This window comes from Rissa tridactyla, chromosome 1, assembly GCF_028500815.1.
Source record: "Rissa tridactyla isolate bRisTri1 chromosome 1, bRisTri1.patW.cur.20221130, whole genome shotgun sequence".
NCBI lineage: Eukaryota > Metazoa > Chordata > Aves > Charadriiformes > Laridae > Rissa > Rissa tridactyla.
The window spans coordinates 169,453,421-169,472,298 of record NC_071466.1 but is presented as its reverse complement, the minus strand read 5'-3'; the positions used below and the strand labels follow the sequence as shown (position 1 = coordinate 169,472,298).

The 18,878-nt window shown below is 40.4% G+C and overlaps 1 protein-coding gene across 5 annotated transcripts in view; it reads right to left on the bottom strand.

Annotated features, from left to right (window-relative positions):
• Positions 1 to 123: 123 nt before the first annotated feature.
• TMCC3 (transmembrane and coiled-coil domain family 3) overlaps positions 124 to 18,878 on the bottom strand; it is a 100,019-nt gene continuing 81,264 nt past the window's right edge. For all 5 annotated transcript variants that reach the window (XM_054204071.1, XM_054204052.1, XM_054204044.1 and 2 more), the window contains 3 exons: positions 11,094 to 11,992; positions 9,447 to 9,582; positions 124 to 6,848 (listed from right to left, as the gene is read on the bottom strand). In XM_054204071.1, coding sequence (XP_054060046.1) covers positions 6,546 to 6,848; positions 9,447 to 9,582; positions 11,094 to 11,977 — 1,323 coding nt within the window. In that variant the 5' untranslated portion in view covers positions 11,978 to 11,992 and the 3' untranslated portion in view covers positions 124 to 6,545. The remainder of the gene's footprint in view (positions 6,849 to 9,446; positions 9,583 to 11,093; positions 11,993 to 18,878) is intronic.

The following is an 18,878-nucleotide window of genomic DNA, read 5'->3' as shown; positions in this document are numbered from 1 at the left end:
CAGAATGCTCAGTTTCATCAGTATTTTAAAGCTGGGGCTTATACTCAATTGAATAACTTTGTTACTGAATAAGAAAAACTGACAGGGGTTTGAGTGATCAGATAGTAAGTTTAAGAAATAACATTCAAGTGTAAATATTTTTATTTTAAAAAATGTTAATGGCATCTTAGAGGCAGTCATGACTACACAACAAAATATACAAAAATTACATTTTCGTAGTTGCATCTTTCCACAGTGCTGCACAAAATGAAAATGGCATGAGAAATGTGGTAGATTACACACTGAGACAATTAACTTTAGTCAATAAAACCAGACAATTTTTGGTACACCTCGATACTACCAGACCCAGGTTCCCTGGGTAAAAAGGAAATGTGGCTTTGTGCAAAACTTTCCAACAGCAGTACAACTTAATATGCTAAACATACAGCAAATCAACCGTACAAGATAGTCTGACTAGTCCTCATGCAGTCTTTATATACAGCATCACCTCAGTTTCCTTTTTTCATGGAAAATAAGCAATTAATTAAAATTAAACTTTTTTTAGTCTTTCGCTGCTGTAGTGTAAAATTGTCTGATTCTTCCTGCTAGATTCTACTCAGCATCAGAGAGACCATTCAAAATTTATCTGAACACAAGCCTTTTATAATCTCTTGCATTTTAAAGAAGAGCAATGTGATTAATTAAAGGCCATGTTTTGGCATGATATTAAATGAAAAAAAGCAGATAAATATTTGCTTGATTAAAAAAGAGGAGAATAAACTTGCCTGATTGCTATTCCTAGATGTACTTTCAGAAGTGATTAAATTCTGTTATCCAAATTAAAGTGTCTAATTACATTAATCTGTATTTACCTTCTGTTGTACCATTGAATCTGGAAGTAAAATGTCTATATCACAGTGGAAAGGAGCCTGGTTTCCATACCACCTAAATGAACCACAAGCTTCTGTGGGTTGGTGGTTGGTTTTTTCCCCTGATAATTTCTTATTCCTTGATTTTAACTCCATAAAGCACTACCTGTGATTATGCAGTTAACTTTGTAACAAACGTAAGCCTGAATTGATTCCTCTTTGAACAGCAGCATTCAGCTATAACTTCAAATGCTGGAGTCCTTTATGTTATTCCGTAGCTAATCATTAGCTTGTAACCCTTATGATTACAGAACTGAAGCTCATGCTTACGCTGGATTTGTCTAGCTTCAGCGTCCAGTCAGTGGATCATGTATCTTTCCTAGAGCAAATTGCCTTCGCCTATTGAATTTCTATTCCCCAGATAAGCAGGCATGATTTGTTCAAAGAAAACTATTGGCTTTTAAATATCCTTTGTGTAGTGGAGATACCAGATCTATACGTGGTGGCCCTGCAGCAGAGGCACCGCATAATACAAGCATTTTGAGATTAAAGTAAAAAGCAGCCACATTTGGTAGTGCTTCTCTAAGAATTCAGAACAAGCAGGCATCACAGGAGCGCAGTTAAAATGAGAAGCTGCATGAACATACATAACGTAAAGCAGAAATGAGAAGGAATTTAAACCGTGTCTCTCTCAGTGCTGTCAATGACTTAATTGGATGTTCAACAATAGCAGCTATAGCTGAAGCCAGTGGAAGGATCCATTATACAAGCTGTAGAGGAAACCTAATTTAGACCTGAATGCTGAAATGGGAGAGATCAGGAAAATTGTGCTAACCTTCACGAGAAACTAAACCTCCAGAAACCTCTGAGCAAAAAAATCTGCCAAAAGCCTATAGAACAGGTATTACAAACTAACTGAAGGGCTGGTTCATTTGTAGAACTACTGTCAAAGTGAAGTGAAATAATTGACTACCGGGCAGCACCAAGCAGAGAAGACACTGTCTGGCAACTTTTTGTTGAGTGGGAGTGTTTTAGAGGCGCACGATGAGTAAGTGTAAGGAGTATACTAAGAACGTCTAATGTGTCATATGAGAACATAAAGCACACGGTACCCTGACAGAACATGGTTAATTGATTGAGAAGCTGAACAACGTTCTCATTAAGAGAGGTCTTGCAACTGTTTGGGATGGCCTAGGCATACTTTTTCACAGCAAGCAGAGCTCCGACTGCAGGCCAGATACGTACACTCACATAACCCCAGCCCAAGCAGTGGAAGTGATGCTGATACTAAAGTTAGTGGCACAGGCGCTACCAGCCCGCTAGCCTGGGCTACTACCACACCCTGCTGCTCTTCCTATCTGTTCCCTGTAGGCAAAGGTTAAGAACTTTCCTGCGCTGAAGCTGCCCCATCGTTCTGCAGGGAGGCCGCCTAAAGCACAGTTTTAAGGGCAGCTAATGAGTCACTCATGGCAGCAAGAAAGAAAAAGGGTCATCTCACTTTTTGTCCCAGTGTGGCACTCGCGAGACCTCTCCATCATCCCTCTGAGTCTCTAGATGTGGAGAACTATCCATCCCTTTCGCTGGTTTTTCTTCCAGCCTAGTGAGCTCACCTGGCATGTGGAAGACCACACCACACACCAGCATCAGCACAAGGTGAGAAACGGGAGGCTGAAGGCAGGAGGGGAAACCTTCCTCCCCTTTGGTGGCCTTCCGCTTGGCAGAGCTCCTGGCACCGCAGCCTTACTCTGGGCAAAACTATGGCAGTTTCACCCAACAGCAGGCTTTTGCCCTTCATGTCTTTTTTAAAATTTGTTGATGCATGTCACATTCTCTGGAGATTTAAATCCAGCAGGGAGAATAACCTAGAGAAGTGCTGTTCCCATTTACCAGTTAGGGTTGGTTTAATTTGCATGAGTAACATTATGCAGCCTTTACAGCTTTTTGCATCCTCTGCCAGATATAAAGCCAATAAGGAAACGCAAGACCCTTCTGTTTCCAATTTGGACCCAGTCAGATTTTATCAAGACAGTGAGCAATCTTTCACAGGCCCATTGATTTTATGTTCTATTCTCATTTTGCACCGAGGTTGTCTGCCAGGACTCTCCCATGAGGGGACAGAGTGCACCCTCAGCAAGTTTGCCAATGACACAAAGCTGGGGGGGGAGGAGGTGGCTAACACACCAGAAGGCTGTGCCGCCATACAGAGAGACCTGGACAGGTTGGAGATTTGGGCAGAGAGGGTTCAAGAGGGACAGGGAACTGCTGGAGGGTGCAGCAGAGAGCTACAAAGATGATTAGGGGACTGGAACATCTCTCTTATGAAGAAAGGCTGAGGGATTTGGGTCTCTTCAGTCTGGAAAAAAGATGACTGAGGGGGAATCTTATCAACACTTAAAGGGTGGGTGTCAGGAGAATGGGGCCAGGCTCTTTTCAGTGGTGCCCAGCGACACGACAAGAGGTAATGGGCACAAACTTGAGCATAGGAAGTTCCACCTAAACATGAGGAGGAACTTTTTTACCCTGAGGGTGGCAGAGCACTGGGACAGGCTGCCCAGAGAGGTGGTGGAGTCTCCATCTCTGGAGACATTCAAAACCCACCTGGACACATTCCTGTGCAACCTGCTCTAAGACAATCCTGCTCTGACAAGGGGGTTGGACTAGATGATCTCCAGACGTCCCTTCCAACCCTATGGTTCTATGACTGTAATAGGATGCCCTTGGAGCAGAAGCTTTCATGTCCCCGAGTCGCACCATACCAGCTTCCTCTGTTATAAGAAAAACAACTAACCTTTTTCCTGCCTGACCTTGAGACTACCTGACATTACGTTTTTAACTACATGCACTAGCACTGGGAGGATTATCTCTTTAGACATATAACCATGCAACAGGTAAAGGAGTTTTTCTTATGCAAAAATCACTAACATGTAGTATTTTTCTTGCACAGGTACCCTTCTGAACCCATTTAACAAAATTCTAGACAAACAGGGTTTTCTCAAGTGGCCAAACCAGAAGGTGGCTGTGCAAATGGAGTGGAAGAGTAGAGATTATAATAAAGATGGCAAAAAACCACTATGAAGAGTCACAGCTTTCTGAGGATCGGTACCAGGAGCCTTGTTTTTTTGGTAATGCATGTACGATCTTCTGGCCTATGGAAATGAGGCGGGGAAAAAAAGTCATAGGGCTGATTAGTAAAATGGGTGGTGGAATTTAGGAAAAGACTTCAGAAAAGAAAGGACTCTGAATAGAAGCAGACTCATTGGCTAAAGAAATGGAAAATACCAACTATAAAAAGACATTATACACCTTTTCAAAAACGAAGATAAGAACAAATTATATGAAAACAGCGGAAAAGACCAAGAGGATCTCAGGACACATCAAAAGGGCATAAAAATAAACTGAGGGACACCCTTTCTTGTGATGTAAAGGCCAGGAAAGAGCTAGTTCTTTTTTCCTTTTAACGTTTTTAACATTGTGGAAAGGACTTTCCTGTGAAGACAAGTTTATGAGCTGCATTGGTGGAAGCAATCCCCTCAGTTTACGAGCTGGCTGTAAAAGGAGGCTAAGCACTTGGAGGGTGGGGGTGAAGGCCTGTTGCAATGCACGCATACAGGGCCGAAATGGGTTAAGAGACATGAGAAGAAAGGTCTCCCTGAACCAAACAGCAGCAGAAGCGCATGCAGCAATTAAGACAGAAAAGTGTTATACATAACACAATCTTTCCTTCTTCAGGGGATACCAGGAATACAGGGGTAAAGGCAAACAGAAAAAAAAATTAAAGAAAAGAAGAATGTATCTATATAATAATTCTTCCTGACACAGCCAGGGATAAACTGATTGGTAAGTTTGGGTTTTAGAGAGTCATATCGCTCTCAGCAGGACTTTTTCTTTCCACTCCACTTTCCTCTGAAGATGAGGCGAGGCTGGGTTAGGATAACATGGGTGTGCCTGATCTGATCCATTTCCGGTGCCTGCGAGCCAGCACAATCCTTTCCAATTTTTCGGTTCAAAGGCGTAGCACATATTAAAAGTCATTGAAGAATTCTTTAAGTGTTTTAATTGAATTTTCTAAATGCTGAGTCATATCATTATTTATGCAGTTAATTTTGTCTTTCCTTCAGTCCCTGAAGCCACAAAAAGTAACTGTATTCACTGTTGATCCAAGTGTGGTAAAATGTCAAATTTCTTCCCCTGCCCCCTCCTCCCCCCGCTCCCTTTCCTCAGAATAAGGTTTTCTGAGTTTCTACACCAACTATTGCACTTGATTAAAACTAAATAAATTGAATAATCCCTGCCCCCCACCCTGTAAAACCAGCATAACAAATACTGCAACTGAAAAAAATCTGTTGTAAAAATTATTTTCAAAGTAAGCAATACTGAACATTAAATAACTGGAGACACTGTCTGTTCATTTAACGGAGAGTGGAGAAGAATTATGGTTGTGGTGGTTTGTTTTGGTTTTTTTATTAAAGATCTTGTTTTACACCATGGCTGAAAGCCAAGCAGATTTCAGGGAAATTTTTTTTTTTTTTTTTTTGCAGTTTTTAAGTCAAGCAAAATAAATTCCAGTAAGAAAACAAACCCAACCATCTCCTAGTAGTAGTACGGGATGCTTATACATTATTTTCAGGAATGTTCATCAAGAGAGTCTGCACAGTGATTGTATATTTACAGAAGTTTAACTCCCTGCTCCCCTAAGAAGTTGTTCCCTCATGTTTCTTCCACATTCCTTAATCTGATGCAAGAAAGGAATCCACTGTACGCCAAGTCCCACCACCTATCTGCTTCGCATTCCATTAGAGCACCCCAACAAACTCAGTGCTCATAAAGGCTAATCTAAATCTTGCCTCGCTGCGTACTCCATTCCCCTTGCAGGTTGCAGGGCTTGAAGGAAGGGAGCGCTTTGGTCTGCATGACAACTTGCCCACCAGTTACTTGCTTCTTTACTCCTTTATAAAGCGGCACCGAGATCTTGTCATTCAATTCAGTTCAGCTTTGGAAGCCTTTGGCCGCATTTGTGTGTTTCCCCAAGTGTGATAAGGAACAGTGCCAGGATAGAACAACCGCTAACTGTGGTCAGTAGTCATCACTGGTCTCATTTACAAACAATAAACTCTCTGTGCAAAAGGTTACTAGCAGAAGCATCAATTTTTGCTGGTGCTGAAAACTAGAAACCGCATATATGCATACCCATTAATTTAGAATCAACAACTATTAATACATATGACTGTATAATTTGGCTAATCATCCTAGTTGGATTCAGAGAGAAAATTAATTTATTAGTCTAACAGGGCTGATGCACATTATGGTGCACTCCCTCCTAATCACGCTCCAGTCTCGTAAAAAGCACTCTTGACACTCGCAGTTGCTTGCATCCCTCCCAGAGCCTCATACCACCTTTTGTGGGTGTGGGTCTGTAAAGTGGAAAACCCGTTGGATTAAGGCAGAAGACCAACATAAGTGAGCAGTTCATCACAGACACAGCCAATTAGACACAATTGGATCGAACAGGCAAGTGACTGCCAACAAGTATGCATTTATGTATTTACACCTTAAAGTCCAAGAGTCTTTGTAGCTTTCTCCATCCAGTCCGCACATTTAAACTGACAAAAAATAATCTGTACACACAGCACTTAAAAAACAGGGAGGCGAAGGAAAAAAAAAAAAAAAAGGAAAAAGAAAGCAGCCAGATCAGCAGCTTCATCTTGGTATAATCATCCTTTCTATGGCACAAATGATATGATCCCAGTTTTTACAAAATATTGCCAGCAGTGTCACTGCGAAAAAAGTGCAGATGATATGAAAACGGCTCTTCATCATAGGAGCAATGAACTTTGCAATTGTAGAAACACACACTAAGATGACAGTCATGAAGGCCAGGATAACATTTATGCATTTCCCCAGGAGCACTTTGGCATTAACCGTTTCGGACTGCTGTGCTTGCTGTTCTTGCTGATGCAGCTCCAGCTTTGAAACCCGTGTCTGGCACGATTCCAAGGCTTCCTGGAGACAGAAAACAAGAATTAGGACAGCTCTATTTCCGTACACCACTTTTCCCATTTTAGCTGTAGAGCCATCCATCAGCTAGGTAGAAGTGTAATTTATTATAGACTCCTAAAACTTGACTGAACCACCAACTCTTAAAAATAAATGCACATATATATATCTGCATGTGTATATCACTGTCTGCTCAGGCATAATCAAGTCTGACAACACTGTCCAAAATGTAGGTTTTACATTTTTCATGCTTTAGAAAAAGTATGATAACTCTAATGTTCATGACAGATAATGTTTCCGGCATATGTTGACAAGATAAAGAACTGGGAGACCTGTTGCCATGGCAACTTTCACTGCATTAAAACAGCATCAAAGTTAGTTTCTTCGCATATGCTATAGAAAACATTAGGGTAGCACAGGCTTGCTGTGATGCTAATTAAATCTACTTTGCAACACGTATCATTTAGTTTACACCACCTCTCCGGTCTACGTTACTTTTTTTTTTTCCCCCCTCAAAGCCACTACAGTGCTGGGATTGAGTCCTCAGTAGGAGGTTGCTTTCTCCTCTGTCAGCGTGAAGGCTCATTAAATCCATACCCCAAGCGGGCAGCGTGCACTGGAGACAGTGGAGAAAACTCTGATGATGCTTTTGTGGGACTCTCTCTCTCACGTGATATATTCCACTTCAAGTTTTTGTTCTAAAGAAAGCAGACCTTGTTCATCTGCTTGAGGGTGGACTAAAAACGGTCTTCCAGTAAAATGGTTCTTAAGTCACTAACCCCACGCTTAAGCCCTCTCGAAGTGAAACATGGAAAAAATTCTGACTGCTTCACTTACTTGCCAAAATGCCACTTTTTGCTGGAGTTGGGACTTGGGCACCATGATGTAACACAGTGCAAGTCTATAATTAATGGAACTGATCAATTTGACATAAACTTTTACCACTGTGTAAAAGGGAAAAATTATGCTCCAGCTTCCCAACTTCCTTCCCCACTCTCAGCCTCCAAACATTTTCCTTGCATTGGCAGGGGCATTCACCTGATCCCACGGTAAGCTGATTCAACCCAATCCTCCACATAAAACCAACCAAACAAAACCACTGCACACAGAGTTATTAGCTTGCTTTGGCGGGGTCACTTCTCCCTTGTTTTGGCAAGTTGAACTGTCACGTGACCAGCCAGGCACCAAAGTCCATGCAAAGCACGTGGGCACAGTACCCGATAAAAGGCTGCTTCCTTTCGCTGTTCTAGGAATTAGTAATAATACAGAAGACGGTTCTTAATGGGTGGGACAAAGTCCCTTAGGGTTCATGCATGCTCTCCACTACACACTAAAGAACCTTCCTGATCCTTCTTCCACTCTGACTGTAAATTATTCCCACATCATCTCATGCTGCTTTAGAGAAAGTCCGGCTGTAAAAGCCCAAAACCTGCAGTTCTCTGTTGAGAGGCTGAACGTTTGTTTTAAAAAACAATCTGCCCATCCCTTAGGGAGAGAGTGCTCCAAAGTTAGGTTGTTACTTAAAATATCCACAATTTAAATGATTTACTCTGTTTTTGCTTATTTGCCAAATCCCCTACGAGACAGGTTTAAACAGGCCAAAATGTACAGAGAAAAAAGATACAAGGCTGTATCAATGTAGCACTTCAATTAGTTTTAAAAGTCTCTGACACCCCTCCAGGGTTCTGCTAATGAGTTAGTGAACATTTCACAGCCCTTCCACTGGAGAACTTGGGTCTCATTCAGTTTTTACATCCTCAAGATGCCTTGACAGAAAAGAGTCCTGCATGAGAGACCTCTCTTTAAACCTACAAAGGAACCTATGATATGCTTAGATTCTGTACCATCCCTTTCCCACTCTGTTCCCAGGGCGTTCCTGACTCCCACACCAATCAGGAAACAGGGTGGTCATCCTGCTGCCGGCGCTCTCTGTGTTCAGAAGTGCTCAGACTTTGGATAGAAACAGTATGCATTATATGAATTCTATTACGTTGTATATAAATATTCAAGTATGTAACTACATGCTGTCAGGACAGACTTGTAGAAGTTATTACTGGCTTTTGATTGAAGCCAGACACGACTAGAACCAATCACTGAGGTGAACACACCCTAGAGCTTTGATTATAGGGGCTGTTGTAACCATGGATTAAAACTCTTAAATTATAACTGGCAAAACCCACAAGTCTATTTATCAATTAGTTTTCTTACTTCTTACCTTAAACTCAATTTATAATAAACTTTGCCAGTGATATGACTACACATCATCAAAAGTCTGAGCAAGAGGTTAGTATTAGGAAATTGTCAAAAGTGGCATTTTACACATTACTAAATTCTTTCATCCTCTGGTGCAAGAAATTAAAACAGGTCATTCTTCATCCACAAGCCTGCCTAGGCCATGTCTTCAATTCCAGCAGATAAAATTTGGAACCCATTGAAACAAATGGATTTAAACATGCTGGGTTTTCATCTTAAAACAGACAACACATGGGCTTAAATCATTCCCCAGACTCCTTATATACAAAGTTGTAGAAGGATGCAAGTATCGTACAGTATAAGATTTCTACAAAATGTTAGAAGTTTATGAGAAGTAAAAAAAAGAAGTACCTGAACGTCTCGTGATCGCTCATATGCTTGATACGCCACTTTCTCCTCTATGCTGGCTAGCTCTTGTTTCAAGTTTGCTGTCTCATGTTGATGAAGATCAGTGAGGTCATTTAACTGGTCTTCCAACCTTTCATATCTTATCAGGAAAAAAGGTCTAAATTTAGTGCGTTCTAGTCAAATAATGCTAAGTCATGAAAACAATTACACATTTTAAAAGGTAACTTCTCAGTGTACTATGGATTCATCTGACCGGCATTACAGAGCACACAGAGAAATCAGTAAAAACTTTGGAAACCCTCCATAAGCATTTATTCAGCAGACTGAAAGCCTTTTTTGAGTGTTCCCTTGCTGGCAGTGGGTGTTAAAAAGCAAATATTTGTACATCATTGGCAAATTATATGAACTATAAACAGTGGCTAAGGGTATCCAACTTACATTTTTCCGTTTCTCACTTCTCATTTAGACAAGAAGATATGGTTTCATAAGTAAGCTTGAGTCAGTTAACAGCTCACCAGTAGCGAAAGGAAAAACGTTCCCTGTATCCCCTCTCGCAGAACTGCAAGGTCCTGCCATTTGTGTGCAGCCTGTTCTGGCATGTCTCCACACAGTAAACCATTTCAATTAAACCATCAGAAAAATATATTTTTTTTTTGTGAGTTTATAACTCGGTTTAACACACAAACAGGCAAACACTGCAGTCAGCACAAAAATGATGGAGGCAAAATTGTTCAGCTGTGGAAACGGTGGTAGGAGGCGTGAGATCTTAACAGCAGTGAGCTGTCAGAACAGGCCGCTCTGTCCTGTCCTGAAACCAAGTCCTGAGTGCAGTAGGCCATTTGCTCTGTTCTTTCCTCCCCCATGTTACCACCTGATATCCAACCTTCCCTTGCATTTCAATAAATGTACGGGAAACATTAAATATTGCAATTCAAACTGAGTTTTTGCCCATTACCGTAGTAAAGACTTCAAGAATCAATGCACACTTTAACAAGTGATACGACAAATGGGATGTATGTACAGCAGGTGCAAGCCCTCTGTAGAACACATCTCAGTTCCCACAGTGGATAATAAAGGAATTAATTGCCAAGTAACAAATGCAAGAGGAAGCTGTGCTACAGCACTTAAAATTACATTTCACAGCTGTGTGTTACACCAGGGTACAAAGTGTCATTGCATCCACAAGAGAGCAATGTGGCTGAGAAGTATTTGGACAAGGTATTCAGGACTAACATATATGTATATTTATCAGGTGTATCTCAGCTCTGCTACACCATAAACTGACTAGCATTTACAAGTCACAGTAGATCGGAATTCTTCAACAAAACAATTGGTGTCTCCTCTACGCCATATTCACATAACACAATATGCCAGTAAGATGTCAGATGAGGGACTTTTCTGACAAGCCTTTGACAAAAGGCAAAGAGCTAACACATCAATTGATAGGACATTCTAGGACATGTTCTACATGTATTTTCAGTTATTGGAAGGAGTGGAACATTTTAGTACCAGATATTGATTGGAATTATTTTTTCCTCTTGCTTCTGAAATACCACACACACAAGCACACCGTCACATTTACACTTTCCAAATAGCTTCTATGCCCATTCAAAAGTCATTTCAAGAGAACAGTTTAAAAAAAAAAAATACCTATATCTTTCCTCTTGTAACATCTGAGAAATAAAGCCATAGTCTCTCTTAAATTGTGCTTTTAAATTCTCAATATCATCAGCTAACTGGGACTGTGTCTCCTTGATTTCCCTTAGTTCCTCCAAAATCACGGAAAGTTTTCCTTGGCTGTCCAGGGTACTTGCCACGGCAGGACCAAAGGAAGTATTCCCATTACTATCCGCTGAGCCAGAGGTCCCGCTGGAGCATTCATCGTCACTAACATATTTTGGTTTGGCAACAATGGTGGCACTGCCCCCATACGTTCTAGAACTCGTTTCTGGCCGAAATTCATCCAAGGTATTTTTGAGATGAGCAATGTTGTCTGCACTACCAAATTTGTTTCGGATCAGGTTTGCAAACTCTCTGGACTTGCTGAAAACGAAGACAGGTGGTGTCAAGGACACACCCGGCACACCCGACTTGCTGCTCTCTGTTCCATGCCCAGAGATACGAGACTTTCCATGCTGAATATCTTTCAGGTTATCTTTGGAAGTGTCTTTAGTACTTTTGGAAGATCCATTTTGTTCAATATCCTTGAGCTTTTTGTGATACTGTTCCAATTTTTTCTGTAGCTGGGCAATGGAGTGGGCAGACTTCTGGTTCTTCTTCTCAAAGACTTGTTTAATGCGCCCAGCCTGTTGCTTGTCTGCACTGTTTACCAGTTTCAAATACTCAGCCACATTTCCATCTCGAGCTGTTTGTTCAACTTTGATTTGTTCTGTAACCTTGAGGATTTTCTGTTTCAAGCTATCTGCACTGAGTTTGACTTTGTGAAAGTCTAGGACCCCATCTGGTACATCAAAGTTCAGGTTGGTGTCAGAGCCTCCACGGCGAATGTTAAGCGGTAAACTCAGGGTATTCATGTCATGTCTTTCCACCTGAGGAGAGAGAAAAGACATAAATAAAATTTGAATTTTACTATTTTAAATCCAACTTTCAGTTTCCTTTTCTGCATGTAATTATAACAAGTACACAATATAAAGTAGCTTATAGTAGAAAAAGACATTTCCTCATATGAAGTCAAAGCCACGGGGGAGGCATGAGACAAGAATGATCTAACCAGAATAGCTTCATCCCTATTAGCATCCCGTGCTAGCCTCTGTGACAAAGAATGGACATTTCATGAAAGCTGCCACAACAATATCATATCTATAGAGACTGCTTAACAAACACTCTAGCCATAACAGGTTTTCAGAGCTTTAAGACCACAGGGAACTAATACAATTGCTCAGGCAAGACCACTGCAGAGACAAGGCAGGAGGTGTATTAAGGTATCTTTAAAAAATGCATTTGTGAAATGCTTTAACTACTCTTTGCTTCAAAATGCCTGACATCCTATATTAAAAATTTGATTTCCAAGTACAGTATTTATTATTGTCTATAATAATGAACATCTTGCAGCAAGACCTCTATGCACGTACATGTCATCCAGTGATCACCATTCAAACTTTTCCTTGATTAAAAACATAAAAACATCATTAGGCATTCTTGTAAGGATTGTTTTCTCATCCTTGCACACTTTTGGTGGCCCTTCTGGAAATTCTCTCCAGTATTCCTGTATTCCCCTTAAAATACAGGCTCAGGAACCAGACACGGTGTCCTACTGTTAATGACGTGCATCAGGCACAGATTGATCAGGAGAACTATTCTCACCCTTTGTCTATCATGACAGGTTACAAACACAGAGGACGTAATACAGGCATAAAATTGGGTCTGTATTTGACCATTTCAGAGACAAGATCATCTCTACTCCTATTTCATATTCTTATCCTTATATTACTGAGGATTACAGTACTTTTTTTTTTTTTTCTTTTTCTTTTGCTACTGCACTGCTCAGGGTGCAAGCTAGGTAACATAAAAGGTCACGCTCACCAACCTCTGAGAAAAATGGACACTTGAAAAATGCAAACTGAAGAGCTTTGGAGTTGACAATTTCTTATAGACAATATTGGTGACCTTTTAGTCTTGGACTCTATTCCAAGGATTAAACCAGTGCTGTGGCCTAATAGCTCTGCACTTTACCAGTTTGTTAAAAATAATCAATATTGAGCTATATGCTTAATTATTAAAAAGAGGTGCAAGTAATTTTTATAAATATACAAAAATTGTGTATTATTTAATATCAGCAGTCATATGTGTTTCACAGAAAATCCACTTTATTGATGAGATCTCATTTTAGAATTTGCACATGACACACAAGGATGGCATTCTATATTCAGGATCATACCCAATTTAAAGAGTGACAAAAGTCACAAGTGTCAAAACTAACTTCCATTTTTATTGATTTTTTTTTCTTAATTGACCAAGTCTTAGAAATATAATGAGTAGAAATAAATAGCTTTTACAGATCACTTTTTAAAGTGATAACACTCATAGTACTGTTGTGGTAACTAAAATACACATTTAATACAAGCAATAAGTTTGACATAGAACACTTGTATCTTTCCAAAGGCTCATACGGCAAAGTAAAGCAATTAAGGCAAATAGCTGAAAAGCTTAGATACTAGATCTGTAGCCCATATTGCAAATATTTCTTTAAATGGATTTATTGGGTCTGGCCAAATTCAGTAAAGAGAAAAAGCTCAGTGTAAAACAACAGTTTCCTGAAACAACCCAAGACATTATTTAAATAACCTTTGGCACAAAATTATACTGTAATAAATCACCTAATTGCATATACACACAAGACAGATCCACCACTGATGTCACTCAGGACAAGCCGTACATACTTCCAAGAATGGGTGGGTCTATCTCTAACCTTTACACAGCATTAATTGTTTACTTCCTTAGTACAAAATAGTCTAAAAATATATTGTATTAATTGGATACAAGCCCAAACCAGATCCCCATCTCCCTTATGTCCTCTCCCTCACTGAAGTCTCTAGTGGTCAGCAAGGTCTATCACCATGCACCCCATGCGTTCCTGGAACCTCAAGGTCACAACATCAATAGAGATAAAAAGGACAATAGCATCCAGGGAATACATCTGCTGAAAGTTGCATTTCTTTTGGAGTTGAGGAAATCAATTAGCATGTGGCAAATCTACTTCTGAAATGAGTAAAACTAATCGTAGGGTCAGTTTAAATTCAGTGAAGTTTAGAAAAGAATTGTGTCTAAATTCCCAAAACACTACTATGAGTACTTATTCATACTGGATTGAGAGTTTACTGGATTGAGAGCTCACCAATGGTACAGAAGAGTAATTTCCAAGACATTCCTCTATCTGATTGTATTTGGCCAAAACGGCAGTTGTCCTCTTGCCATCATGATGCAAGGTCAGGTCAAGCAACAGAGGCTCTTGAAATCTTCTCCTGATGTAATATACGTTTTTGTTGGTGGGTTTTTTTGGGTTTTGTGTGGATTTGCAGGGGAGAGGGTTTGGGTTTGTTCTTTTTGGTTTGGTTTTTGGTTTTTTTTTGTTATTGTTGTTGCAGTTTTGTTTTTGTTTTGTTGTAAATCAGAAGCAAGCAGACAATGGAGGACCCAGTTATCTCTAGACAAGTGGCCTATCACTCGTCTTCTATCTTGATGAGGTGGAACAGTTTGGCAAAGACCCTTTTGTGATTGCTTTATAGCTCAACACTAACGTTACCCCAAGACACCAGAGGTCCAATTTCAAATCCTATCTCAAATCCTAACCTGAAGTCTCCTTGCTGCAACAGTCTCACCTTGAGATGAGAAGAATTACCCTCTGTGTACCTTCCTGAAGCACTGTAAATGTAGCTTGCGCTTCCTGCTGTATCGAATGCCCAGTTCTTTATACTGAGCAGAAGACTGTCAGTGAGAATCTTGGATGCTACCTCATCCCCACAGGGACTAGCACACTCCCTGTGATGTGGGCTGAAATTCTCCCACACGCAGAAAACTGAATGCACATCCCCCTCAAACTACACAAGTGCTCTTCCAGCTATGCTACGGGAAAAGATGATGAATGCCATCCAATGCCGTTGTTTTTTCTGTGACTCTTGGGTAATTGATGCCTGACAAGGGTGCCAAGCTGTTAATAATAAAGTTGTTATTGAGTGATTGATTTGTTTTTTTAAGATTTTCATTGCAGCTGCCAAAAGAAAACAAAAAATATATACAGACAGTAGTGGCCCCAATAGCCAAAACGGCCTGTTTGGGACCAGCCATATTTTTGGAAGTGAGAAACACTTAAAGAAAAAAGCATGGAATCATCGTACACCTCTCCTATCACAATAACAATTAATAGGAGCTGGGGATTAGCAATAGATGAGAGGAAGCAGTCCCAAGACAAGTGGTAACACAAGGAAGGCAGCACACCGTCCCAGAGTCTGAGGAAATACCACGTGTGTCCAGGGTCTGGCTTCTAAGAAAAAATGGGGAATAACCATTTTGCACGTGGTTACTGTGGTAGCCATAGCTGATGTTACCTTGGAAGAGGAAATGTGGGCCTTGGAGAGACCACTTCATTTTATGGAGCAGTTCACATATGCACTTTTTGACAACCCAGTTGAGAACTAATCGTAATGTTTGTGCTGTCCAAAGACTAGCTTTTAAGAACAGTGATTTGGGACTGCAGCAATTCAGGCTCCTTGCTTGCATCAGAGCCAGACACCACAGAGGAGTAGATGGTTAACTCTCACAGGTGAAGAGCTTCCTTCTGCCTCAACCCCCCTTTTTCCAAAGAGCCAAGCAGATCCCTGGCTGCACGGCCAGGTTCTTCATGCAGCCCATCCCAAGCCAAAGTCCAGAGCTTCAGAAAGGATAGCAGAATAACTGCTCTGTGCAATGAACACAGGCACACTGCTAGGAACCCTTCACTACTCATGAATTGGCAGGTATACTTTCCATCTTAAATGGTAAGTGGAGGGTTGGGTAAAAGGCAACCTGCCATTCATAAAGAAGCACTCAGAGTACAATAGTGCTTTGAAAATACAATGACAGAAGTGAGGATAGGGATTTTATCAGCATCATGATCATCCATGTTTTCTCACTTGCCATCTGTGAAAGCAACCCAAAACTGAGATTTGCAGGCCATGCTAACAATGAGCTCAAAGCAGAAAAGGACCCATGTGCCCAAATGCCACGGGTAAGAGTGTTGGAAAGGGGTTCCATATGGACAGGAACTGCTGAATGATTGAGAACATCATGCTTAACAGGCTGTGTAGATTTGCCATTATATCCTCTGTTTGCAAAATGCAAAGCAGAGGTAGAAGGTTATTTCTTCCCCAAAGATCCTGGGTAGGATCCATCTGGGAGGAAGAAATCTGTAGTGAATAAAGCATAGAGAATATGCAGCCCACCCTACTGCAGCCCACCCTCGAGCACTCATCTCGTGGCTGCTCAGGTGAATCACTTCCTCTGTTCCACTGACTGTGTCAATAGCTCTCCACTGACAAGCAAGATCTCAGCCACCTATGTTTAGGTGTCAAACAGAATTCTGCTGTTTATTTCATACATTTCTTTTATAATCTTTTAAGAACCGTCTGAAAGAAGCACAGAGAAAAAGCATTTGCAAGACAGAGTCATTGACTGCACATACACATCAGGCTCCAGAAAGTATGTATCTTTGGGTTGCCTCACTAACAGAAGCAAACCATGAAAACACAAAGTGATTTACTCATTCAAATAGGCTCATTTTAAAGGTGGTTGGTTTTTTTCTTTTCCAAAACAGCCTCATTACTATCACCAGTCATAGCTGTGCAAGCTAAACAAAATCTTATGATCACAATTTACGTCTGTCTTGCAAGACTTTTAGAAGGGTATCTGATTAGTGCTCAGAAAAAGAATCCCATAAGAAACACACAAGATAGGATTAAGGCAGCTCTAAAGCTTTTAGGGTTTAGCAATAGCTAAACAAAAATATTCAGGAGTAATTCTCTTTTTGTCAAGAAGTAGACATCTACCAGAAGCAGAGGTGTTTCAATGGGTAAAAGGGCATGCAGAGGAAATTTTATTACTTTTTCAGTATATTCCAAAGCAGAAATGTGTTTGGGGAAAGAGTTTTACCATCTCTTTGAAATTCACCACTCCTTCTAAAACCCACAGAAGAGTCCTTCATGTAAGGCTTAAAACAGTGCTTAATCATCATAAAAGGTTTTACATTATATAAAATCAGCCCCCAAAATTTCTGTACAGTATGTTACTGCAAAACACCTTCTGCTCATGGTTTTTTAAAGAGTTAATAACAATATCTAGAAGTACCTACACTCAGAGTATCACACCAATAACCGCACAGAGGCTTGAGAATATAAGGGATGGAGGGAGACAGCAAACCCCGCTTCTACTTTTTACTAAGGAAATCAGAGATCCAGGGTAAGTGATTTGGTCTGAGACCACCTGTCAAACACTGATGCAGTCAAATAACACAGAAGGTTGTTCTTTTACCAACAACAGTTCCTCCATCACCTATCAAAAAGACTAACACTAAAGCTGTAAGGTGTCTCACTAACACACACATCAGAGGTTTATTCCAGTTGGTAGTCAAAGATAATCCCAGATACCCTTTGCAGAGTACCTGCACTTCAATATTCAATGGTGAGGAAGCTTCAAAGCCGCTTCATGAGTAAGGCATCATACTGGGGCAGACTAAACCTATAGAGCTCTGGATACTTTTGAAACTTTTCCCTATTAGGCCAACAGGGTCTGGTAATTGTAAAAATACAGTTGTTATACTAGGCAACTTAGTTGCAACTTAGGCAAGACCTCAAATATAGACAAGGCAACTAAGTATACTAGACGAGACCTCAGATACAGAAGCAACCCCTTCTCAGGGTCAGTTTGATTACCCATCTTTCCCTCCATTTTAATTCTTTTTATTAGCACCACAGATTTGAGACTGTAAGCACAGGCACCTAAGGAAAGATGTAAACGTGCTTGAAATGCTAGTTTAAGTATAAAAAAAACCACCCCAGTTTAAAATGCTTTAAAAGAAACTCTGTAGAAAGCAATGCTAAGGAAAGCATACACACATAAGTTCTGGTGTTACTAGAAAGACAGCTTTTACTCTCTTGGGTCTAATTTGGTCAATGCCAAATAGCCATGTATAACCTGTGATCCAAACAGCCAAGATCACACTAGTGTTGTTTTGCCTCAAATCCTACGGACATGCTCAGTTCAAACTTGGAGCATCCCAGAAATAACCTTTTACCTAATTTCTAATTAAAGGACTGAACTAAGGCCAAATTAGCTAGGTCACTGCTTGTGTGTAAATAAGTCTTTAGATATGGTACTATTTCAGATTAAACCAACAATGGGAGAACAATGGGGGGAAGAGGCAGTTTTCTGCTTCATTGCTAATACCAGCTCCTTCAAAATCCAACAACATCCACTGAAAAGTCTCCTGTGTCACAATTCACACTCAGTGCTGTTCAAGGTTGTTCCACAGCATAAAACTGTCATGAGCAAATCAGTTCCAACACAAACAACTTCTGTGCCTAGACTGCAAACTTCAACAGGCCTTTATAAAAGTAAACAAGCTACTTTCCATTTACTGTCCAGCACTCATGTAAAATAAATAAATAAATAAATCGTTGTCCTGTCTAGGTAAAACAATACAGCAATGAACTACTACTCAGATTTACTGTGCTTAACTTTCTTAAGCAGACAAGAGGTAGACTCCACACCCCAAAGTTAACTATTTTGCTTCAGATCAGTCCCAATCTTTAGATAAGCACCATTAATTAAGAAAGAATCATTCAAATACTCTCTTCCAACTTCCTAAATAAAAATAAATGTCACTTTTATGCATATATTCCTTCTCTTTCAGGTTTCCATAGCAACATAAGGAAATACTGGGGA